The following is a 27,367-nucleotide window of genomic DNA, read 5'->3' as shown; positions in this document are numbered from 1 at the left end:
AGTAGTAAATATTTTTGAATACTACAAATACCTCAATTACGGGATGATATTGTGATAGACAAAAATAAGGGAAAAAATAGTTAAAAATACCTCCTAATTATTACTCCCTCCGGTTCACACTAAGTGATCAGTTTAATTTTTCATTTTGGTTCAAAATAATTATCCAGTTAGGTAATCAAGAAAAAATTTAATCTGTTTTTACTCTTACCTTTATGTGCATATCCCTAAAAAGTTTTTTCACTCCTCACTATAACAATGTGACCAATATTTAATAAGGGTAGTTTAGTCATACTAGGTATTTTTGTATAAGATTTAGTATTTTCTTAATGGGCGTGCTAAAAGGAACTGGTCACTTATTGTGAATCGAAGGAAGTATTTTCTTAAAAAGCTTGTAAAACAAAAACACAATAGATAATTTGAGGCGGAGGGAGTAATTTATATTGAAATATCCTTAATACTTTTAGTTTTTATAGGATATAACTTTTCGTTATTGATATTAGCAAAGGATTATTGTAAGTTTAATGAGGTTATTCGTTTACCTAGTTACAAAAAGCCTAGGCCAACCAATTACACAAAATAGGTTAGGGTTCTCAATTTCTCACTTCTCATTTCTCCCTCCTCGACGAGAACGACGACTCTGAGCTTGCGACTGCTCCGACGACGCCTCTCCGTCCTCGCCGTCTCCTCTCGGCAAGAATTCAAGTTTTCAACACTCAACAGGTTCTCATTCCTCAATTTTCATCATTTTGGTAGATTCTGACTCTAGCTCTAGGTTTATGCCCTCTCTGTTTTTTGCTGTTTCTGACCCAGTAGGAAAAGCGAAATTGCCTCTTGCAAGTATTTGTTACTTAATATTTTATGATTATGAATCCAATTATAAAATCGAATGGTTTGTCCATATAAAGGTAATGTGATTTTGCATTATTGTAGGCAAAATGAGGCTTTTCATCAAATGGACTGCGAATGCTTGCTTATCTCGTTCCTCTAATCAGTATCCTCAAGTTTTCAGGACCTTTTCTGCACTTCCAAATTTTGGTAGGTATATTTATTCAATCCTCTATCAAATTTGCCATTTTTATAGCTGAAAAATGTGTAAGTTTTAGTTTTTTTTTTAAATTCTATTATCGTTGTTCTGCAGTATTTTAATTCACCTAATTAAGCTTAGATTAGGTATATTTGTTCAATTCTCTATCAAATTTCATAGTTTTGGGTTTTTATGTTCTGTTTGGATACTTGTTTAATTTTTTAAGCAAAAAGATTTAAACCTTTGATTAATTGTTCAAAATGAGGTATGTGCTTGCTAGTCTACAAAGCTATAGGAGACTATGTTTTTGATGATTGAATATCACTTGAAGAGTGAAAGCTTCTATGGCTTGACCGACCTTTTTTTGCCGATTTTTCTGATAATTTGAGGAGTGGAGATAGCCAGCTTTTAGACAAACTATTCATGTGTTTCTATTCACAAAGAATTATAAGTTGCATAGCTTGAGGAGGATCCAAGAAGCATGTAATTTTTGTAAAATAAGGAGTAGATCACAATATAATGTTGAATATTAGACTATCTGCATCCAAGGGTGTGGCCTAGTGGTCATTTTGGATCTATCCTTTAAACTTTTTGAAGGCTATAGTGTTGGAATTTGACCTGCTCCCCTTTGTACGACCATGGTATTCTTGCCCTGGTTGATTTTGGCTTAAAAAGGATGCGCTGAGAGTGAGAACCGCTTTGAAACTCTAGGAGAATGGACGTTTAAGGGCGAGATCTATAAAAGCACTTCCTTAGTGCTTTACTGAATACAAATTTTACTTTTTCTCAACCAAATAAAAAAAGAGCTTTGAGGTCAAGTACTGATGCTATGGCATTAAAAGCGGAAGATCTTCCCTTGTCCGAATGAATCTCTTGGATGAAGAAAGCTCATAAATGTTGATATTTAAAAAAAAGTGGCGAGGAAAAAGTAAAGGTTAGAGAACAAAAGAACAAATAAGGGTCTATTACGAGACTCACCTTTGGCTGTCATCTCATTTAAGTATATTATTATGCATCTTCCCTGAAGAAACACTTGAAAAAATTGTTGAGTTGTAAACATGTGAACACATTGGAGACACAATGAAAATGTGCATCGTGTGATTGAATAGCAGAAAGAATTCTAACGTGATCAAGCATCTTTTGGATACATGATGTTTGACTGGCCACACTTTTCTTTTGGGAATTGTCTGCCTTTCATATTGTACGAACTAAACTGACGTTACGAGTCTTTATTCTGGATATCATAATGTGTTTCTTCAACATTGGTCGTCATCAACTTTTTCATGTATGTTCACGTTCTCTTTTTATATCTACATCCCTGGTAATGGACAACTTTTTTTGTCCCTGCACAGTCCCTGATGATAAGCAAAACACCAACTCATTTGAGTCTACTGAAGATTTTGAAAGACGAATTTTTGGTGATAGTACCGGAAACAGGCCAAGTCCAAACTCCTTTTTCAGAAAGCTTGACAGGGCTGAAAAGTCTTACGATAGATCTGGTCCGGGCTCCACATTCAGTACTGGAAACAGATCTAGTTTCCTCGATGGTCTGGATGAGAGTTTTGATTCATTATCAGATGGGATGGATGGTAAACTGAAGGAAGCAGCCACATATTTTAAGTTTGATCCTGATGAAATAGACAAGGATGATTATGCTTACAGAGCAGATATGACCTTTTGGCCCGGGAACACTTATGATATCAAGGTATGATTAAGAGGTAGCATTTCTTGCATGCATTCAGCATCTTGAGTGTCATATTTTAATCTGAGGATGTCTCAGTGTGTTTTCTGTATATTTTGCACTCGTTTTTGCATGTAAACAGCTTCCATGAAACATTTAAATGTTTGAGCTGTGCTAGAATTGTATGTTCTAAATGTTTATTCCTAGTATACCGTGTTTTCATACCTCATTCTTTGTGGCACGAGCAGAACTATGGATGGCATTAATTTGTCGCCATAATTCAACCAGCTCTCGTTTGCACTGTTAGAATCTATGGTGTTCTCATGTCCACCTCTAAGCTTTTCATTATTATCTGCAGGATCTTGATCTTAGAAAACCAGGAGTTCGCAAGCCCATGAAAAGGGATGAATTTGAAACTACGACAGAGGAAGTTTTACGCAAAGCTGATTTCAGGGTTAGTATTATTGGTTCCACATCTTTTGACCATATATGTCTTTAACATGTAACTGTGTATGCACCCAACTATCTGCATGCGGAAACACCATCAAATATGTATATTGCTTATTTGATATTCTTAGCCTAATTTGCCCCGTTGGTTAGTTCATTTTTACTTAGTTTCCAAGTACTCGGATGTTGTCTTGAACTTTCTGACTCCTTATCTGATTTATACGTTTAACAAATTTGCAAATTCAGAATGTGAGGTTCCTAGCTAACTTCATCACGGAGGCTGGAATTATTATCAAGAGGAGCAAGGTTCGTAATCAAATCCATCAACTAGTTGATTTAGGGACCAACTACGTGAAATGTCTCTTATTTTTTTCTTTTTGGTCATGTATAGACTAAAATTAGTGCTAAGGCTCAAAGAAAGATTGCCAGGGAGATCAAAACTGCCCGAGCTTTTGGTCTGATGCCTTTCACCACTATGGGAACAAAGCAGTTTGTATTTGGCAGAACAATGGAGAACCTTGATGCAGATTATGAATATGAGCTGTACGATCCCAATTTTGTCGAAACAGACACTGGTCGGGAGCCTCTTTAATCCTGGAAAATACTATTACTAGTTCTTTGCTTTATCCAAGGTGGACGTTATCCCTGTGTATTCTCAGCTGTGGCGATGAAATGCCTGTAAACAATGCTCTCTCTATTAGCTGAGATTTTGTTTCAAATTACATAGCGCTTAATACAGAATACACATGGGTTCCATTGAACTAATTTCAGATTGTAGGAGACTGCAGCTTTGGGGAATGCAGAAATTTAACAGTGTTGACAGTGTGTTCATCCAGTCTAGTTATTTACATTGCTGAAAATTTATGAAATTCATGAAACAGCATAATCATCAATAAGAATTTACAGTCTTTTCAGGTTGTTTCCTGTCATAGTAGCATGCTGCTGCCCATTTTTGTTTGGTCATTCGATTTATTTCTAACTCACTGAATGAAGAGTTGCATAGAAGATTCTTTTGATAGTTCTAGCACACATCATCCTTATTTGCTATTTTAGACTTCTTCCACGTGATTTTTAGTACAAATTAATTGTGCTTTCCAGTTATGCTTGTTCATAGTCAGGGTTAAAGTCTGAAGCCCGGTTCTGCCGAACCTAGTAGTTTTAGCTCAAACAGTTGAATTTGTGTTAAGAAATTTATTAAATATCTGGAAAGTTGAAATCATGTATTTGCTTTTATTCGTAGTTAGCTTCCTGTGCTTGATCTTGTTTCTTCTAAACTTCCTTGAGATGCTGAATTGTGTCCATCTCTTTACCCAGTATACGCACAGTGTATGATATTAGTTGGTAAGACGTATTGTTGGGATTAGCAATGCAGGTTTTTGCTTATATGGTGAACGCGGAATTGTTTGTTAGAGTCACCAAAATGGTTAAAAGAAAACAGATAATTATCCATATTATCCATTAAAAAATGGATTGGATAATGAACTTTTTAAAAATAGGTCAAATATGGATAAGAACCATATTATTCATTTAGAAAATGGATAACCAATGAGTAACCAATGGATAACTAATGGGTCTAACTTTTATATTTGTAAAGCCTCAAATTGGGGGTTCCTCAAGTAAAAAAACAACAGCAACCCAGTATAATCCCACTTAGTGGGGTCTGGGGAGGGTAGTGTGTACGCAGACCTTACCCCTACCCTGCGGTAGAGAGGCTGTTTCCAAATAGACCCCCGACATCCTTCCCTCCAAGAACTTCCCACCCTGCTCTTGGGGAGACTCGAACTCACAACCTCTTGGTTGGAAGTGGAGGTTGCTTACCATCAGAGCAACCCCTCTTGTCGGTTCCTCAAGTAAGAGAGACTAAGAATTTTCCCAAAAGAGATTATATGCAAGAATTCATGGATAATATGGTTACCCATATTATCTGCCGGTTAACCCGTTTTTTATTCATATTAAATATGGGTCGGGTCGGATAATTGATCTATTATTTCATCACTAGTTTTCGATCCGAACCATATCCGACCCGCCTCGCCCCTTTGCTACTCCTAGTCACGACATTACCTCCTCAACCCAAATTGGAGTTGGAGCAGTTGTCTTATTGATTAGAAGGTGTTAGTAAAGGTCTTTTATGTAACTTGCTAGTATAGTTATGAGTCATTGCTGGGCCTTACCGAGGTTATGGCCCATGATAGGAAAGTGTGAATGTTGAAGATTAAGGTGGTAGATTGACAGGTAGTTGTAAGTTTCTCCTAGGCTTACCACTAATACTAGTACTATTCTCGTATTCTCTTAGTACTATTATGAAATATGAGAGTACTTCTGACAATAGCAAGCAAAGCAATAAGGTACTTCTGACGATCCAACTGAGCATGTTTCTTGTTCTGAAGAACATGTTACGTTGAGTACATATTGAGTACTTCTGAAGAACATGTTACGTTGAGTCTTTTGTTCTGATTTGTAACCTATCTGCTTTCATAAAAGTTTTGTAATAGGTTATCATTAAAACTTTGTTTCTGTTAGCTTTCTAGGCTAGAGTTAGTCTGGAAAGGGGTTGCTATAATTGGGTTGATTGTAGGGGTTAGGGTACTAGAGTTAGTTCCCTTGGTTATTGAGTTGTAACTTAAAAACTGCTCTTTGAAGTTTGTGGACATTTGAGGAAAATCCTACTGGGTAGGTCGTGATTTTTACTCACTTGAGCAAGGAGGTTTTCCACGTAAAAATCTGTGTTGATTACTTTTCCGCAATTATTCTTATTTCAGTCAGCTTAACTAGTTCAAAGAACCAAGTTCTTTGAAGACACGAAAATCAAGCAAGACATAATTCAACCCCCTTCTTGTGTTTAACTGTAGTCCAAATTAACAATAATTCATAACGAAATACTCAAATCATTCATCAAATCCTCAAGTTATAACATAAATAATATTATTTTAACTCAATTGCCGGATGACGACACCATGGTCTGCATGTTGACTAAGAAATATATAAGTTTTTAAATATATATTATGGCTTAATAAAAAAAAACTTAGTTCATGCAAAATCTCCAAAAGTCGACATAATTACAGCACAATAATAAGAACTAAAAAAATATGGTTATGGATAAAAAGAAGTACTTGTAATTTCAAAATAAGGGCAGAAACTTGATCTCTCAAGTCTCAACCAACACATATTTCCTTTCAATTAGTTCAATTTCATTAGTTTCCTTTCTTTAGAACATAATCACATCTATTGGTTTGACTATTTCAAGTCGTTCAAGGCTTGAAAGTAATGTAGCAAACATTGAAATAAAAAAGTGGAAACAAATAGGCTTCAATATGACTTAATAAAATTAATTTCGAACATCATTTCTATTTTGATCATTTCTTAGATTATGCTGAATGTATCATATACATTTTTTCTTTACTATATTAAGTTTAACACATTTGATTCAGTAATACCTGACCGTTATCTAGTGGTTTGAGAAAGCAAAATCGGGACATTTAGAAAGAGAGCTCTCACCGATAAATTTTCCTCCACGGACTGGGTGTGGATCATTGAATTATACTTTATTGTAACATACAAATATGAGCATGAAGACAACACAAACACTCTCTTCTTTGATAAACTAAAGATAATTTATTCAATACATCATTTTTCACCATCCACTAAGTAATAGAAGTACTTATGTTATTCCTATGTTCTCAAACTACATTATTTTGCTTCAAATTATTCTCAAACATTGACAGGCTCAACAAACAACAGGTTAATCTTGTCTTTAAATTCGCCTTGGGCACTTGCAAAATCATTTTCTTCGAAAATATATGCCACGCGTGCTATATTTATAACCAATTCAAGAGCAAACGTTGGTACTTCATCATGAGTAGAACAAAGAAAGTCCTTGTTCATGTCTTTCCATGCATTAGTAATTTTTTTCTGAGCCTCAGCATATGCATCTTGCTTTGAACCTCCAAATTCTTTCATGTAGCATTCTATGAATGAAGCTATATGCTTTCTATGGCGTTCCAACTGCACTCAATATATTTCAATACTCAATACAGATATTATATGTGAAGGGCGTGTTGAGAATATAACTAAGTTAATCAAAAGCGAACTCACTCTCGCAACTTAAGTTTTTAGATGAGATGATTATACAATTTATTTTTTTAGGGGAAAAAGTTGCGAACTGGAAATTAAATATAGTGTAATACTTACATTATGTCCAATACAATCTCCCTTTAATCTGTTGATTGCTGATGAAGCTTGAAGAATCAAAGGCTCATTTATCATCCATTCAAAAGTCTCTTTGGTTATATGTTCCTCCATAATAGCCAAGGAAATTGTTGCACTCATCATACAAGTAGTACTTATATTTGCATTCTTCATATACTCGTCACATTTTGGAATATAGCCAACATTTAACCATTCTGCTTCCTTGAAATACGCTCTAGCTACTTTTTTCATCTACGAAGGAAAATAAAACAAAAATGTAAACTATATAATCTTGAAGATATAATTATGTGAATAATTAAAAGTCTATTCTCTCTAACGTCTAAAGCTTTTAGATGAGGCGGTCACACAATTCTACATTACAAAGCTCCTATATTTGTATCAAAAATAAATTTCACGTGCTTGGCACATGAAAAAGCATCAAGTTCGCATGTAAAAGGCTTATTGAAAACATAATTAAGTAAAATATTTGTTTTGTCTAAGTATAGCTTAATCTTTTAAACGAGTGGTTGGCTTTCTTTAGCGCAAAAATACAAGAAATTATTTTGGCGTCCTCCGAAATTTATTTTTTAAGAAACCGACCAACTTTGGTTAGTTTTTCATATAAAATAAATTAAAAAAACTTACCGAAATCGGGCGGTTATTTCAGTCGTTCATTTTAAAAAATCGACCGATTTCGGTCGATAATTTTATATTTTTAATGAAATCGATCAAAATGGGTCGGTTATTTTCGCGCAAAAATGCACTTAAAGAGTACAAATAAAATAAAAGATAGTCTTAAACCAAAATGTACCAATGCTCTTGTGGTAGAATAGTATCCTGCCACAGTAGAGACCCCGATTCGATTCTCAGATGATGCATTTTTTAATTGCATAAATAAAATACCGACCGTAGTTACGACATCTTTTTTCTTTTTTGGTCGCTTGTGAAATTTTATTGACCGACTAAAATTTGTAGGAAATTACGGCCGACTTCAACTGCTACTTATTACCGACCAGCCTATTTCAACTAATTAAAGTCGATCGAAAATTAGTCGATTTTTTCAATTTTTCGGCCAATTTCGATCGGTATTTCTAGACGGTTTTAGGCGATTTTCTAGTAGTTAGCGTATATATCATGTCTTCTTTTAGATTTTGGATGTTTCCTTCCCCACTACTCTTTTCATTTCTTCACTATAACTTAGTTAATTAAACTAATTAATGAAGCTATGGTAAGACTCCACCTGTGAAACTACACTGCTTTTGTTGTTGTTGTTGTTGTAATGAAGCTATGGTAAGGTAACTAAGGTTTGATTCAAAAGAAATGAAGCTAAGGGAGCTTACCTCAAGTTTTGCATAGTAGAGACGATCCAATGTACCTTCTCTGATAAGTTTTTCTTCTATTTGAGTATCAAGGTCTACAAGGGCTTGATAAGTAGGTTTCAGACTGGGCGGTATTGAACCCATGGCACTAATGTCACATCTGCATTAAAGATTTGGACCAAAGTCACAAGCTAATTTCATATTTTTATACAAATCTTCTCGTGAGAAAGTAACATGTACATAATTGACATATAATTTTTTCTTACTCATCAATGAGAGAATTAAATGATCAATTATGTTTAGGCAGTAAAAACATACCCGTATCTATCGATTGCATCGGTAAAAGGTACAAGTTCATCATAAGTTGCAAAAGCATCGTAAGTGTCATCAATAATGGTGTATATGGTGAGTACTTTTGTCATCAATTCTCTTGCACGACTATATTGAGGCTCAAAGTAGATTCCTACGGTATAAAAGTGACATTCCACCAATCTATCTCTTGCATATGGAAATTGCTCTATAAGATCTTTCCACCACCTATAGTACAAAAGTATTGGTTAATTAGTTACATTTCTATAGCATTATTCGTAGTATATACATGTATATACTAGCTAGAGGTGATATTGCCAACCCATTTTTTAGCAACCCACCCAAGTTAAACGACTTAGATCATGACTCATTTGTTGACTTGATTCAATGGATTTAACTCAAAAGGACCCATTTATTGAGTCAAAATGGGTAAAAGATAGTGTTAATCGACAGGTCAAAATATAACACAAATCAAACATATAAAATCATGTCCGAAGATTGAGAATTATGTAAATTTAAAGATCAACTTAAGCTACTACTTTCAGAAAAATACATTAACTTTCACGATTTTTTTTGAAAAATAAAAAAGTCGAAAGGAGGAGATCAGTTTGGATGTGTGTGTGTGGTGGTGGTGGTGGTGGTGGTGGGGGGAGGGGAGGTTAAATTATGACCATTTATTTGACCCAAAAAAACTTTGGATCATGACATGTTTATCAATTAATATAAAATTAGTTGGTTGGCCGAAACTAATTACATGCGCTAGCCAAAAAATATATATAATCACTAGCCCAAAAATGTATATAATATGTATATTTTTTTGTTAATAACACACATATATATATAATTATCGGCTATTATTTTTTAGAGTGACTAAAAAAATATATTTCTTTTACTATTAATTTGACCCATTATGACTGATTCAATCCGTCCATTGTTACTAGTATATACTATATTCATGTGAATGAAGAGGAGAAAATAATAATGTATGTACCTTGTAAGCTCGCCAAGCTCTCTTTGATGCACCTTTTGCACAATGTTAAAATCTAATTTTGCAAATTTAAAAAGCAAATCCAAATTATTTTGAGGTTCAATGTTCTCATAAATAGATATGTATTTTCTTGCTGTCATCCTTGGTAGATTTGTATGAATGGGCTGACTTAGGGCTGCACTGACTTGGGTCTTAAGTGATGAATTGCTCAATTTAGGGCCCATTGACTCCAAATTAGTGAGTGTAAAACTCAGAGCTTGTTCAAGAATATCTTCCTCGTGTACTCTTAAATGTGCTGCTTCATATAAACTTAATAATCCTTGTACATCTTTGGTCAGTGTTTCCATGAACTTTCCATCTTTGTTGGTGAATTTCTTGAACACATCTGATTTAATGTCATGGTAATTAATATATGAGAGATATTAAACTAGTTACAACAGGAGCGGAGCTAGAAGGTTATGTACCAGAAGACATGAAATGCCTTTGTTGTCTCAGTAGTCGAAAACGAAGAGCGACAACATAAAGGTTGTCATCTTCATTTTCACTCTGTTGGGACGCATCAAAGATGTTCTTAATGGATGTTTGAATCTCATTTTTAAAATGATATGAAACTCCCAATCGTTGGATTGTATCAATCAATTCAAGTTTTTGTATACTATTATCAGGTGTTTCAACTAGCATTTGTCTGACTTTTTCTTTCAATTCTTCAAGTTCAACTCTTCAAGTTCAACTCTTTCTTGGCTACTAATTTCCTGCACCAAAAGTTAAGCATTATTATTTGTTCTCTTGTAAAAATATAGTCAGACCTTTATATAACATCACTATATAATATTCATTCACTATAAAAGCCAAGTTTTTTATGGAATCAATTTTCATGTTATGTTAGTAATATATATTCTCTATAACAACGTACACTCCAAAAAAATCCGGCTGTTATAGAGTGATTCGACTGTATTTATTACGTTAAAGGGTTCATTGGTTGGAAAGATTCAAAAATTAATAACCTCAACATAAAATGTCCCCTAAACTAATTATAGTTTAAGCACAAAAAGTTTATACAGCATGAATAATTTGTGTATAATTTATGTATATTGGTTATGTCATACCCTGAGTTGAGTGTAGGAGAGGAAATAGTCTCCCCAGACTACTGCTGGAAGTATTATCAACCATTGCTGCACTCATATTCAAATGACTCATATTTTTCTCCCTTCCTATAGAACTGTCATATGATGAATACGTATGTTTTACTGTGAGTTTAGAGTTATTTTTGTGGAGAAAATTATGAGAACAACCCCAAAATATTGATTGAATATTTCCCAAGTGACAACAGCTGATTGAAAAAGCAACCATTGTTTGTTGCACTCTCTAATAGTTTTTTCTGGTAATTGTATAATTAAACTTGTGAGATTTACTACTTGTATGGTGGAAGTATTTATAGTGCAAATATAAAATGAAGTCAAATTAGGAGGTTATGTAAAGATGTATGAAGTTTAGGCATAAATATTAAAACTTCAGTTTCTATGTTTAGATAATTAAGAATGTCTCAAATTCGGCTTTGGCAAATCAAAATTCAACAAATAATTTATTAGATCCGCCAAACAAATTGCATAGACTGTGGATTGCCTATCATTATATAAAGAATATTAAAGATCACATTTGCATATGTTTAGTCAATGAGTTTAACTAATATCCACCGTCGATGGAAACTTTTTTCTTCACGATTTTTCCTTATCTGCTCGTAATAGTTTATCTTCCTCTCATAGTTGGTATTCTGTTGACTTACTCGAGGTACATTCAGTGACGGACCCAGAATTCTGTATAAACGGGTTCAATAAATGATGACGGTAGCTAATAGTATCAACATTTGATTGATGACAAGCATGATTCGATAACTTATTTTTCTTTTTGTTACACAATCTCAAAATAAATTCATTTTAAAGTTGGCACACTAGAATTTTAACAAAGTTGAAAATATTTTGAAAAAAGGTACAACAAATTTATCTACTTTCTATTTAAGTTAACAAAAGTTTATTAACCCTAAGATATTTAAATATTTTGTTATTATTAAGAAGTTGTTACTTGAAAAAAAAAGAGAATTAAAAAGACTTCTCAATGCTAAACCAATAACAGTGAAAAAAGAGCTATACACCAAAGCAGAAAATTAGTATAAAATAATTAAGCATTAATAATTAAATTAAACTAACAGATTAGAAATGATTTCGATAAATATACTTGCATGTTAAAATTTAAGGAAGAACGAACCAAAATTACTTTGTGGATAAGTTTACTTTTTTTTTTTTTTAAAGTTGATTAAACTATGGAATATTTTTTTTAGATCTCACTTTGTTTAAGTGAGTTCAAATATTATTTTTATACGTATATTCTTCGTTTTAAATATTATTTACCTATATATGCAGTATAATATTTTTACAAAGCGGGTTCAACTGAACCCCCTTGACACCACGTGGGTCCGCCCCTGGGTACACCACGGTTATCCAAAAAAAAAAAAGGGTCAAATGCTCTTGTTGTATAATAAATTTTTGTGGGCTATAAAACCAAGTGCAGTTTTGTTTTCTTGCGTTATAATTGAACAAATTTATCATAAGAGATTTCAATGTTTGATAGAGCTACTAGATGACCTGCTATTGAGTAGATTAATAATTTGGACTTTGGACCAAGACAGAATAGGGAAAATCTAGGCTTCAGACTTCGCCCCAGACTATGAACAAGCATAACAATTTTTATCAATCTTTTCCCTCAACTATCTTTCTCTTCTCCCTCAACTCTCTCCTTTTTCCCTATATTTTTGCCCTCGGCAAGGTCGCCTTCCATCTTCGTCGCTGCCGGTCATATTCTCTAGCTAAGCTCTATCGGAGCCCAACCAAACAACCTCTTCTTTCTCTCTTCCATTCTTTTGTCTCCATCATCGGATCCAGCAACCTTTCTCTTTCTTCCCTTCTCTCATATCCATCGTTAGATGGATCTGAAAATCGCAAAGTTGTGATGGGTCCATTATTGGCAGTGAAAACAATGGAGGAAGAATATCGGAGGCGTCATCAGATCTGGATCTAAGGGAGATGCCGGAATCCATGGCTTCTTCTCTTTCTTTAAATCTCACATCTGAATGCATTCGTTTGACCGAATTTTGGTAGATACAACGTGATAGTATATTCTCAGATGTCACTGTCGCGCTCCCTTTTTCTTGCGAAATAGGGTTTCGATGTTTGACAACTCTTTTGAAAGGGTAGGAAAAAGGAATTGATTTGAGTCTCCACCTAACAGATTAAGGTGTGTTAGGGCACCTAGAGAAGATAACTCATATTATACCAGTTTGCATCACCAGAGATCTGGTAAGAGCTCGAAATTACCTTGAGGGGAAGGTGTTAGGCACCCCTCGAGGTCCACAACAGTGGGTCCCGACCGAACTTAACTTTACGAATTAGTCTAATAAAGAAGTGAGAAGATTATTTAAAAGGGAGGGGGGGATGGAGGGGGTCCTAAATTTTTTAGCCTAAAGGATCACCCCATGCAACATAAATAATACTTGGTAACTCCCTCGAATTAGGGCGTTACTCATATTATTTAGCGGGCACAGACTATCATCTCCTGCTACCCGATTACTATCTTTAAGTTGTTACTTAAAGCGCTTTAGTTGATTCTAGTTCGTTTCCTATGCATGCACTACGCGTCCCTTACCTATGGTCCTAGAAGCATTAGGACTGCTATTTGGGATGGTTCTAGACTAAGCCTGGATTGCTCAAAATTGTAAAATACTAAGCGACAAGCAAAACAGTTAGGACTTTTCACATAAAAACAAATATGGACTCATATTACCTCCACATATAAACAACAAATGCACGCAGCTGATTAGCAGGTTTTATTAATTGCAGAATCCTATAGACAGGATATCTATGCGAGAAGACAGGCCAACAGTAATATACCGAATCAACTTCATTAATGCGAGTGTTAAGGCCTATTATTTTGCCTACTGATTTTATTTAGTACAATATTTGGGCGTTTCATGCAGTAATGAATAACAGTAAATCACAGTTACGAATCCAGAATGGTTGTTCAATCCCATGTTGATAGTGACGATCATATTCAAAATCATTTAGTAGAATCCTATAAGCATGATTTCTATCATTGAACTGATTTTTACTCCTATAGGCATGATATTTAATTAAACTGATTTTTAATCCTATAGGCATGATATCTATCCTTGAACTGATTTTTTATTCTATAGGCATGATATCTAATTAAATAGCATACATGCAGAAATTTAGACACATTACCAGAAAACAGTTGAGTCAAATATTGGTCCCATAGGCATGATTGCTAACATATATTGATACGTCTTAGAGGTAGGATTTCTAATGTACACACCATATAAAACTCATACGAGTTTAAGCAGAATTGATATCACCAATGAAAGTCCTATAGGCAGGATCTCTAAACAACGTGGAACTTAATAGTTTTAGACAAAATGAGAAGAATTAACAGCATAGATGAATCCCTATAGGCAGGATTGCTACCCAGTTTAACAAAAGAAATAAGAAATCCACCCCGATTTTACTAAATACCCTAGAATCTATTTATTACAAAGTTATTACAGACCAAATTAGTAAATGAATTACATAACAGTAATAAAAGTACACTATAGGGATCCTTCATTAGGCCCAAATAAACCTAGGGACCAGGCCTTAAAACCAATCAACTTCGAAGCTTATTTCATAAGTACAACATAGCCAAATACGAGTGATTCACCTATAGCACATATAGAACCAGGTTTCCAGTGTGTCAAAGTTCCCAAGGGCCTCAGTACCCATGTCAATGCTGACACTAGAACCAAATATTTAGAAATGATTTAACAGAGATTGAGTACCATTTTCCAGTGTGTCAGAGTTCACAAGAGTCTCACATGGACCCTGAGCAGTACTCGCACTAGGGTGGTTGAGGACAGTCCCTAAATGACTAAGGTTTGGATTTTTTTAAAAAGAGTGACAACATACAATAGAGTTAGAGATAGTTTTAAAATAATTTTTGATTTCAGAAGAGAACAAAGTTTAGAACACAGAACTTGTAGGCATGATTACATTATGAAAACAAGCAAGGTTCATGCTCAAACACACAACCCAAATAAGTTGAAATCTGGAAAACAATCTAGTTAAGCTAGGTGTTTAATGATAGCATTCAGGACAACCTTATTAAAACGTAAAAGACAACAAACATTCAGAACACTCACATGAATTCCAGACATGTTAGAAAGCAAATTATCAAAACATATAAATGACAGAACAAAAAGCCTAGCAAGAATACAAGTTCAAAGGCTCAAGACTAATTGACTACTTAATTAAACTTCTAACATTATCCTAAAGGTACTCTAATTCAGAATACGTTTAGAATGCACATGAGGCAGATTGAGCATATTTTCTTAAGAGGATTCATATTATTCAAAACAACCATTCTTAAATTAATAGTGTTAACCATAGGATTAAAAGAAAAGCATGTAGACATGCAGAATCATGTTTAGAGAGGGATTTTAGACATGTTGGATTATAAATACAAATCAGGAACACATAAAAATGATATGACAAAGGATAGTCACTCACCAGTTAAGAGAGCAAAACTAAAATAATACCACGAAGTCGAGAGTCCAGAATTTTTGGCCTTGACTTTCAGCTGGCCAAGACCAGTAGTAAGCGAGAGAGAACAGAGAGAGTATAAAACCAAAAACCTTAAATTTTAGTGAGAGTATAGAGAGTTCCAGTATGCTAAGTAGGAAAGGGAGATGGTTTAAATAATGTTCAATTAGGCGAACAAATAAGGGAAGTAATCAAACACATATAAGTAAGAAAGAAATTAATCACAGAATAAATAATACATAGTTCAATAAATTAAGAGGGCATAATAGCATGTAATCAGGCGAGTAACATTTAAAATAAGGAAAATATCAATTAACAGTCAGTTTCAAGGCAAATAAGGTAAAGAAATAATGGAAACATGAAAGATTAAACAAAATAAGGAAAATATCAGTACCATACCAGAAAGGAAAGAGTAAAAATCTCAAACACTAGTTTTAGGTAAACCATAAAATTAGCAGAGAAATAAGGAAAAAATAATCACATACTGTGTGCAATGAACATAGACATGATATTTATTCAAAAAGCAACAAAGAATCAAACTAGAAAAAGATCTGAAACCCTAATTTAGGGCAAATAAAGGAAATTAACAGTAATAGGCAAATTATCACATAATGAAGTAACTATAGATGACATAATGCTAAAAATCAAAGTTTGAACCGGTTTAGGTTTGAATCAAAGGGAATCTAAAACCCTAACCTTTAGGGCTAAGTAAGGATCCACAAGAGATACGTAAAACAACCATACTTACAAAGAACACGGGATGAAAACAAACATAATACACAACGAGTTAAGGATTTTAAACCAAATTTGGTTCGAATATCTTAAGATATGCTTGCCATTTTAGGCAAGCTATTAGGTAATACCAAAATCGGGTAACCAGTAAGGAGAAGGGGCAAAATAAGGTAAGGAATCAACGATTGATTCCATTATGGGGTTGAAATCGGAGAGATTAGGGTGATGACAGCGCTAGGGTTTTGAGAGGAGAGGGGGAGAAGATGAGAGAGGGAGTGAATAGAGACGGTGGGCTGGGTGAAATTTATTTAGGGTTTTGGTCGGGTAGGTTAGTTTAAAAGGGTTGGAGTGATGTGGACCATTGATTTTGGGAGATCAACGGTCCTGATTTAAAGATGCTGGGTCGGGTAATTTGGACGGGTACATGACTAGGTTAATGGGTTTTGGACTGGGGTATTGGGCTGGGGTAATTGGATAATGTATAGGTCCAAAATTGGGGTTTTAGGGGGCTATATTTTAAATATCCAATTTAACTAATAAATAATTTATAAAAAGTAATTAATAAATAAATAAATTATCAATTGTACATGAAAATTATTTAAAATAATTACGTAACATTATAAAAATATAAAAGTTATTTTCTATATAAGTAATATAATTATACATGCATATGGGCTATTATTGTAAAATGTGCAATTTAGCCTTGTAAAATGTAAATGTAATTATAAAATACACTAAAAAGTATTTAAACATTATGCTAGTATAAATGATATGTTTAGATGATTAAATCATCATAAAAAATAATAATTTGGAGGGTAATTATTGAATATTTATATAATAAAATGTAGAAACAAATTGATTTAAAGCCTTTAAAAATTATGAAAAATTATAAAAAATAATTGTGCATGCCTGTAAATTTAATGATGATGCATATGCAGTGTTATGAGAGTATACATATATATGAGGGAAAATTGGGTATCAACAACTGCCTCTCCTTACTCGGGAAAGATGAAAGAGTTGTCGGGTAAAGAAATGATGATCGATTTTGACCGAATGGGGTGTTTTGAAAAATTCTAGGCCGCACCCTGGTCTTTGAGTTGCCTACATATCCTTGGTTTTACAGGAATCAAGTCGTGTGTTGTTCTGGACCCAACAATGAATGAAACCGATGAAATTGTTATAGGAATAGTCATGTGTTTCGGAAATGGTTCTTTTGGGAAGGATAATATTAGATAGATTTATGCGGAGTTATGAATGTGAATCTGAAACGTAACGGATGTATCATAGGGCAGATGTCTAAACGGTCATGAAGTAAAGGTGAGTAATTGATGAGAGTTGGTTACGTTTGAAATAGTGGCAGAGTGTGAATGGTATGAGCGGAAATCGGAGCGAAGGTTGCTCCTGTTTAAAGAATGGTTAACTTTTGAATTACCTGCAAAAGTTAAAACATGATGCGTGCAAATATATATGGATTATTGTAAGAATTTAAACATGATGCAAATTCCCTTTGGACCATGAAGGTTGTCTTTGGACGGTGAGGATGATGTCCTTCGACCATGATGTCCCGGACCATGAATTATGAGATAAGGGATTCAAAGGCCATGAAATAATATTCTCGGACCATGAGAATGGTGCCTCCGAACCATGGCGTCGTTGAATAATGATGTGCGATATTGAGAGATCCTCAGGCCATGACATGGTGTGTTCAGGCTATGAGGATGATGCCTTCGAACTATGATGCCTTTGGATAGAGACATGATGGATCATATGAGCAAAACAAGGCAGAGCTTAGCCTTGTATAGTATTGGGACAGATCTTAGCCCCGGAGAAGGTAAAATAGTGATAGATTTCAGATAGGGTAACGTTTAGTCATTAGACAAGGAAAGGAAGAGCTTAGCCTTATGCAGATGGGGAGGCAGTGCTTAGCTTCATGCGAGAAAGGGGAAACAGTTCTTAGTCTCATGCAGGGAAAGGCAAAGCTTAGCCTTATGCAAATAGGGAGGCAAGCTTAGCCTCATGCAAGATTTGAGATAGGGCTTAGTCTCATGTAAAGATAAGGCAATGCTTAGCTTTATGCAAATAAGGAGGCAGGCTTAGCCTCATGCAAGATTTGAGACAAGGCTTAGTCTTATGCAAAGATAAGGCAATGCTTAGCCTTATGCAAATAGGGAGGTAGGTCTTAGCCTCATTCAAGATTTGAGACCGGGCTTAGTCTCATGCAAAGAGACGACAATTCTTAGCCTTATGCAAATAGGGAGGCAAGATTTAGCCTCATGCAAGATTTGAGACAGGGCTTAGTCTCATGCAAAGAGAAGATAATGCTTAGCCTTGTGAAAATAGGGAGGCCGGGCTTAGCCTCATGCAAAAAGAGGAGACAATGCTTAGTCTCATGCAAAGAGAAGACAATGCTTAGCCTTATGCAAATAGGCAGGCAAGGCTTAGCCTCATGCAACAAGAGGAGACAATGCTTAGTTTCATGCAAAGAGAAGGCAATACTTAGCCTTATGCAAATAGGGAGGCAGAGATTAGCCTCATGCAAAACTTGAGACATGGCTTAGTCTCATGCAAAGAGAAGGCAATTCTTAGCCTTATGCAAATAGGGAGGGAGTGCTTAACCTCATGCAAGAAGAGGAGACAATGCTTAGTCTCATGCAAAGATAAGGCAATGCTTAGCCTTATGCAAGTAGGGAGTCAGGGCTTAGCCTCATGAAAGAAGAAGAGACAATGCTTAGTCTTATGCAGTGGGCAAATAGAAAATATGAGAAGAATATTTCTTAGCTAGAGATATATTTGCGCTTGGCAGTCTGGTTGTTATAAAGGTAATAGATTTAAGGCGCAAGTACTTGTGGTTATTCCTCGTTCCTGCATCCAAAGAAAAACTGTGAGTTTTGCGGGGGAGGTTGGTTCATGCCCTTGTCTGCTTATTTTGCTTTGCTTTGCTCTGGAAATCTTGTTTGAGTTTCCCTGGGTAACACCTGACTACTATAGAAATAGAGTTTTTGAAAAATATGCACTTATTTGATGAAATAGAGTTATTTTAGAAAACATAGTGATATATAATATCTAGTAAATTAGATGAACTAATGACTGCGACACTTTTAGAGCCATAATTTTGAGGGTCCTCCTCAAAATTCTGCCCCAGTTTAGTAAGTGATCCTTCGACCATTCTGCATATGATGAAGTTTGTTGGACCTGCTCCGGAATTTTGAGAATCCTTCTCAAACTTATGCCCTAGTTACTTAATCGATTCTCTGACTGTCTTACATATGATGACGTTGGCTGGACTTGCACCGGAAATTTGAGGGTCCTCCTCAAAATTCTGCCCCAATTTCTGGTTGAGGTAAAATAAAATTTTTATTGAGATGTGACCGAACCCACAGGGCTGCCTACGTATCCCCTCTTAAATGGGAATCATGTCGAGTGTAGTTCAGTTATATCAGATGAAGAAACGTGAACAATTTAAACATAATATCTCTTGACTGCGTCCGAATTGATAGGCTTTGGCCAAACTTCTCCGTCCATTTCTGCAAGTATGGGTGCTCCTCCTGTTAGTACCCTGTGAAACATGTAAGGACCTTTCCAGTTAGGTGAAAATTTCCCTTTGGCTTCATCTTGATGTGGAAAGATCTGTTTCATCACCAGCTGCCCCGTTGTGAACTGTCTTGGTTTGAACCTTTGGTTGAAAGCTCTGGACATTCTATTATGATAAAGCTGACCATGACACACTGCATTCATCCATATCCATCTATGAGGATTAATTGTTCATAGCGTCTCCTTATCCATTCTTCATCATTGAGTTTGTCTTTTTTTATGATCCTCAAAGAAGGAATTTCTACCTCGGCGAGAATGACAGCTTCGATACCATAAACCAGCAAATAGGAAGTTTCCCCGGTTGATGTACGGACTGTGGTGTGGTATCCCAATAAGGCAAATGGTAACTTCTCGTGCCATTGCTTGTAATTCTCTACCATTTTCCTTAGTATCTTCTTGATGTTCTTGTTGGTAGCTTCCACGACTCCGTTCATTTGAGGCCTGTATGCTGTGGAGTTTTTGTGCTTGATTTTGAAAATTTCACACATGGATTTCATCAAATCACTGTTGAGATTAGCGGCATTGTTAGTGATGATGGATTTGGGAACCCCGAATAGACAAACAATACGATCCCTAACAAAATTTGTGATGACTTTCTTGGTTACAACTTTGTAAGATGCAACATCTACCCATTTTGTGAAGTAATCGATGGCCACAAAAATGAACCTGTGCCCATTTAAAGCAGTGGATTCGATCGGACCAATGAAATCCATTCCCCAAGTAGCAAGGTGCACTTGTTGCATTGAGTTCGATTGGCGGCATTCGTATCATATTAGCATGTATCTGGCACTGGTGGCATTTCTAGACATACCGGATACAATCTGTTTCCATAGTCATCTAAAGTATCCGGCTATGAGTATCTTCTTGTCTAGAACAAAACCATTCATATATGGACTGTAAGTCCCGACATATATTTCCTCGAGCAATTTGGAAGCTTCTTTGGCGTCAACACACCTTAATAGTCCTAGATCAGGTGTTCTCTTATACAAAATTTCTCCGCTTTGGAAGAAATGTTTGTACATCCTACGCAGTGTGCGTTTCTGAGTATGGTTCGCCTACTCTAGGTATTCTCCTTTTGCCAAATATTCCTTGATGTTGTGGAACCATGGATTTTTGTCTGTTTCTTCTTCAACACGAGCACAATAAGCTGGCTAACTATGGATCCTTACTGGAATGGGATCGATGAAATTCTTATCCGGATGCTGTATCATGGAAGACAAAGTAGCCAGTGCATCTATGAAATCATTCTAGATTCTTGGAACATGTTTGAATTCTATTTTCGTGAACCTCTTTATCAGAATTGATAGGCTTTGGACAAACTTCTCCGTCTATTTCTGCAAGTATGAGTGCTCCTCCTGTTAGTACCCAGTGAACCCTGTAAGGACTTTGCTAGTTAGGTGAAAATTTCCCTTTGGCTTCATCTTGATGTGGAAAGACCCGCTTTAGCACCAGCTGCCCCGATATGAACTTTCTTGGTTTGACCCTTTTGTTGAAAGTTCTGGACATTATATTATGCTAAAGCTGACCATGACATACTGCATTCATCCTTTTTCAATCTAAGAGGGCTAATTGTTCATAGCATCTCCTTATCAATTCTGTATCATTGAGTTCGGCTTCTTGTATTATCCTCAAAGAAGGAATTTCTATCTCAGCGGGAATGACAACTTCGACCATAAACCAGCAAATATGGAGTTGTCGTGATTGATGTACGAACTGTGGTACGATATCCCAATAAGGCAAATGGTAACTTCTCGTTCCATTGCTTGTGATTCTCTACCATTTTCCTTAGTATCTTTTTTATGTTCTTGTTGGCAGCTTCCACGACTCCATTCATTTGAGGTCTATATGCTGTGGAGTTGTTGTGCTTGATTTTGAAAGTTTCACACATGCCTTTCATCAAATCACTGTTGATATTGGTGGCATTATCAGTGATGATTGATTTGGGAAACTTGAATCGACAAACAATACGATCCCTAACAAAATCTACGATGACTTTCTTGGTTACAACTTTGTAAGATGTACCCTCTGCCCATTTGTTGAAGTAATCGATGGAAACTAAAATGAACCTGTGCCTGTTTGAAGTAGTGGGTTTGATCGGACCAATGATATCCATTCCTCTGGTAGCAAAATGCCAAGGTGCACTTGTTGCATTGAGTTCGTTTTGCAGCACTTGTATCATATCTGCATGTATTTGGAATTGCTGGCATTTCTGGACATACCGGATGCAATCTATTTCCATAGTCATACAAAATTATTCGGCTCTAAGTATCTTCTTGGCTAGAACAAAACCGTTCGTATATGTGCCGCAAGTCCTGACTTGTATTTCCTCGAGCAATTTGGAAGCTTCTTTGGAGTCAACATACCTTAATAGTCCTAGATCATGTGTTCTCCTATACAAAATTCCTCCACTTTTTAAGAAATGTTTGGACAACCGACGCAGTGTGTGTTTCTGAGTATGGTTCGCCTACTCTGGGTATTCTCCTTTCGCCAAATATTCCTTGATGTCATGCAACCATGAAGAAACGTGAACAATTTAAATATAATATCTCTTGACTGCATCCGAATTGATATGCTTTGGCCAATCTTCTCTGTCCATTTCTGCAAGTATGAGTGCTCCTCCTGTTAGTACCCTATGAACCATGTAATGACCTTTCCAATTAGGTGAAAATTTCCCTTTGGCTTCATCTTGATGTGGAAAGATCTGCTTCATCACCGTCTGCCTCGTTGTGAACTGTCTTGGTTTGACCCTTTTGTTGAAAGCTCTGGACATTCTATTCTGATAAAGCTAACCATGACACACTGTATTCATCTTTTTTCCATATATGAGGGCTAATTGTTCATAGCGGCTCCTTATCCATTCTGCATCACTGAGTTCAGCTTCTTGTATGATCCTCAAAGAAGGAATTTGTACCTCGCCGGGAATGACATCTTCGACCATATACAAATAAATAGGGAGTTGCCCCAGTTGATGTACGGACTGTGGTGCGGTATCCCAATAAAGAAAATGGTAACTTCTCGTGCCATTGCTTGTGATTCTCTACCATTTTCCTTAGTATTTTCTTGATGTTCTTGTTGGCAGCTTCCATGACTCCGTTCATTTGAGGCCTGTATGTTGTGGAGTTTTTGTGCTTGATTTTTAAATTTTCACACATGGATTTCATCAAATCACTATTGAGATTGGCGGCATTGTCAGTAATGATGGATTCGGGAACCCCGAATCGACAAACAATATGAGCCCTAACAAAATCTGCGATGACTTTCTTGGTTACAACTTTGTAAGATGTAGCCTTTACTAATTTTGTGAAGTAATCAATGGCCACTAAAATGAACCTATGCCCGTTTGAAGTAGTGGGTTCGATCGAACCAATGGCATCCATTCCCCAGGCAGCAAAAGGCCAAGGTGCACTTGTTGCATTGAGTTCGTTTGGCAGCACTCGTATCATATCTGCATGTATCTGGCATTGGTTGCATTTTTGGACATATCAGATGTAATCTATTTCCATAGTCATCCAAAAGTATCCGGCTCTAAGTATCTTCTTGGCTAGAGCAAAACCGTTCATATGTGGACCGCAAGTCCCGACATGTATTTTCTCGAGCAATTTGGAAGCTTTTTTGGCCTCAACACACCTTAATAGTCCTAGATCAGGTGTTCTCCTGTACAAAATTTCTTTGCTTTGGAAGAAATGTTTGGACAACCTACGCAGTGTGTGTTTCTGAGTATGGTTCGCCTACTCTGGGTATTCTCCTTTCGCCAAATATTCCTTGATGTCGTGGAACCATGAATTTTGTCTGTTTCTTCTTCAACACGAGCACAATAAGCTGGCTAACTATGGATCCTTACTGGAATGGGATCGATAAAATTCTTATCCGGATGCTGTATCATGCAAGACAAAGTAGTCAGTGCGTTTGCGAACTCATTCTAGATTCATGAAACATGTTTGAATTCTATTTTCGTGAACCTCTTTGTCAGTTCTTGCACTCGATACATGTATGGTAGTATATTGGTGTTTTTCTTAGCCCATTCTCCTTGAACTTGATGCACCAGAAGATCCAAATCACCAAATACCAGCTGTCACACCTCCTTTTTTACACTACACCCACGAAAAGGGTATAAAGGTGTTTTTCCAATTAAAGGACAATCGAAACGGAATTTATTGTTAAAAGATTCGGAGTCACCACTTGGGAGATTTATGGTGTCCCAAGTCACCGGTTCAAATCCCAAATCGATGAAAGGATTGACTCTGTTTAACAGTCCGCGAACCAGAAATCCAAGTAATGAATTCTGTTAACCCGGGAGAAGGTGTTAGGCATTCCCGAGTTCCGTGGTTCTAGAATGGTCGCTCAACTGTTATATTCAGCATTATTATCTGATTGTAAACAATTATGAACCTATGTGCAGATTTTAACTTTTAACCACTTTATTTATTTTTAAAACATTCCAATGTTATACAAAACATGCCTTTGGATTATGCCACATGAAATGCACTCACGATCCGCGACATATTTTATTTAACATTGTTTGAGATTTAGATTTGGGTCACATGAAATGCACACCCAAGTTTTAGCAATAGCCGTGATAAGTATATAATCAACGCGCCTAGAGCATTAAACAATATAACTGTTAAAAAAAATTATATACACATCAATTCATGCATTGAAATTAGATCAAATCCATTCCCAACATGCATTTCTCAATCATTACTGTGGCTCAATTCATACTCTCGATGAAATCTAGCCTAAATTATTAACCCAACATATCTATGTGTTCATCACTGTAAAAACTAGCTAATTAATTGATTTATGTTCCTAATATCAAATTCATATTAAACAAAATGAATTAAACTAAACAAAAAAAAGTTTCAACAAAACAACGAAGCAACATAATGACAATCACCAAAAATTGATTAAAACATAGATAGAAAATTTTCAAATCAACGTAAGAGTTGAACCTCACAGTGACGACCCTTTCGCTCGCCGAACTCCGACAAAAAGACTGGTATGGCCACAGGAACACTACTACGAACAACAGACAGGAACCAATGGCCAACGACGAACTCGAACAGACTCGCAAACAATTCCAATATTCAACCAAACCCCGTCATTTTTGAAGTTGTTTCTTGCTGCCGGGGTCTGGGTTTGTGTGTGTGTGTGTTGGGTTCAAGAAGAAGAGAGGGATGAAGGGAGATGGCTGGAGCTCTTAGGCCAGTTTTGCTCATTCTCTCGATGAAGATGAAAGGTTTTCCTAAGGGTCCATGGCTGATTTAGCTGTAATAGACGAAGAAGAAGAAGTTGTGGCGATGGAAATGGGGATCGATGGGGGTCGCTTGGTGTTTTGCAGCAGATCGACGCCACTTTTGGTCTTGCGCCTGCTCTCTTTAAAGAAGAAGAAGAAGGAAACGGTGGGGTCTATTGGGTTGAAGACGAGGCAGTACAGTGGAGGGGTCATTTTCTTCGTCTCTAGGGTTCTGCTGCTCTTCTCTTCATGGAGAAGATGAAGTTAGCTTCCAAAAATAGCGCAACCTTTTCAGTTTTTTTCTTTTCTTCTGCATTCCTGCTTTTTCTTTAGTCTTAGGTGTTTTTTATAGTGTAGAGTCTAGATCTAGATAGTTGTAGGGTTTTGAGGTTAAGGGGTATGGGCCTAGGAATTCTGGGCTTGGGAATTATGGGCTAGGCCCAAAATTAGGTCTAAAAATGGAGCTAGAGCCCAAACTTTATTCTTTCCCTACGAACGAGATTAAAAATATGGTCCCATTTATTAATTGATCATACTAATCAAATAATTATTAAAATAAAATTAACCATTAAAACAAACCTATTTTTGGTATTTTCAAATATCATATTAAAATAAAAATACGATACTATTTCTGTATTTATTTTTTAAGATTTTTTTAAGATTAAAAATTACTACAAAACATTAATGATTTTTTTTGTGATTTTTGTTTTCTTGTAATAAAATAAAGTAAAAGAGCCAATATTACTTGAAATATCTATATTATGCCTAAATTAAATATTTTACGCTAATATATAAAAAATCTTGGGGAGGGTCAAAAATCACATGTCTACAGCTGCCCCTCTTTGATTGGAAATGTACAGAGTTTTCAGATAAAGATTGATTAGATAGGCTTTTGACCTGACCCTTATTTAGAGAGACTAAAACTAAGAGAGAAGGGAATGTGACCAAGCCCTGGTATCTGAGCTGCTTATATGTCCTTGACTATAAAGGAATCAGGCCACATGTAGTTCAGAGGTGAGTGAGATGATGGAGTATGTCGAGGTGGAGAGCCGGTCGAGATGCCGTTTCGCCGAGGTTCCGGTCCGCGGTCCTGTTATTACATCAAAATCAAAAGATGAAAAAGAATAACTAAACTTGTCAATTACGAGTTACAAGATTCATATCTATAAGTCTTCTGAAGCTTGATTTTGAGTCTTGAATGGTTCTTCATGCAGACTTTAGATTTGAACCTTGGCGTTTGTTAGTTGCAGGTGCTAGCTCGTTCTTCTACAACTTCTGGATCAAGACCGGACATGTAGTGCTTGTGACTTCCACCGTGTCTTAAGCAGTTCACATCTTCCATCAACTTCTGCATTTGGATTCATTTCTTGCCTTTCTCTCTTTTTCTTTATTGTGACTAACTACTGTTGATCACCTCGGACTGTTGACTCATATTCTTGCCGCGATATTCTTTGGTTGTTGACTTGAATTGCAATATGAGAAGCTTTTCCTTCTCTTCAGGTGGACGCCTGATTGTTGAACTCGAACCGTATTCCCTTGCTCTCCAGGTGGGCGCCTGGTTGCTGAAACTTGAATGTATTCCCTGCTCTCCAGGCGGACTCCTGACTTCAACAAAATAGACAAAAACAAAGAAACTTTTCTGCCCCAGTTTGGGTATCTGGGCACATATGCAAGTGTAAAATGAACCACATTACCAAATATTAGTAAGAACTTGAAAGCTTAAACTTGAGTTATACTCCCTTGTTCTCCAGGTGGGCTCCTGATTGCTAACTTGAAATGTATTCCCTACTCTCCAAGCGGGCTCCTGACTACTAAGCTTGAAATGTATTCCCTGCTCTCCAAGCGGGCTCCTGACTTCAACGAAATAGACAAAAAACAAAGAAAACTTTCTGCCCCAGTTTGGTGGCTGAGCACATATATAAGTGTAAAAAGGATCACATTACCAAATATCAATAAGAACTTGAAAGCTAAAACTTGAATTGTACTCCCTTGTTCTCCAGGACGGCTCCTGACTACTGACTTGAAATGTATTCTCTGCTCTCCAGGCGGGCTCTTGACTGCTGACTTGAAATGTATTCCCTGCTCTCCAAGCGGACTCCTGATTGCTAACTTGTAATGTATTCCCTACTCTCCAGGCGGGCTCCTGACTGCTGAACTTGAAATGTATTCTGTGCTATCCAGGCGAGCTCCTGACTGTTGACTTGAAATGTATTCCC

At 36.1% G+C, this 27,367-nt stretch overlaps 1 protein-coding gene and 1 pseudogene across 1 annotated transcript; one reads left to right on the top strand and one right to left on the bottom strand.

Moving 5' to 3' along the window:
* Positions 1 to 409: 409 nt before the first annotated feature.
* Positions 410 to 4,069, top strand: LOC104233428 (uncharacterized). The gene is made up of 6 exons (XM_009786825.2): positions 410 to 720; positions 931 to 1,035; positions 2,377 to 2,729; positions 3,064 to 3,159; positions 3,399 to 3,458; positions 3,544 to 4,069. The coding sequence occupies exons 2-6, from the start codon at positions 936 to 938 to the stop codon at positions 3,742 to 3,744; spliced, it is 810 nt and encodes a 269-aa protein (XP_009785127.1). The 5' UTR covers positions 410 to 720; positions 931 to 935; the 3' UTR covers positions 3,745 to 4,069.
* A 2,791-nt stretch (positions 4,070 to 6,860) lies between these two features.
* LOC104233433 (sesquiterpene synthase 14b-like) lies at positions 6,861 to 13,083 on the bottom strand (annotated as a pseudogene).
* Between the last annotated feature and the right edge of the window lie 14,284 nt (positions 13,084 to 27,367).

This window comes from Nicotiana sylvestris, chromosome 1, assembly GCF_000393655.2.
Source record: "Nicotiana sylvestris chromosome 1, ASM39365v2, whole genome shotgun sequence".
NCBI lineage: Eukaryota > Viridiplantae > Streptophyta > Magnoliopsida > Solanales > Solanaceae > Nicotiana > Nicotiana sylvestris.
This window is presented reverse-complemented; position numbering and strand designations above follow the sequence as displayed.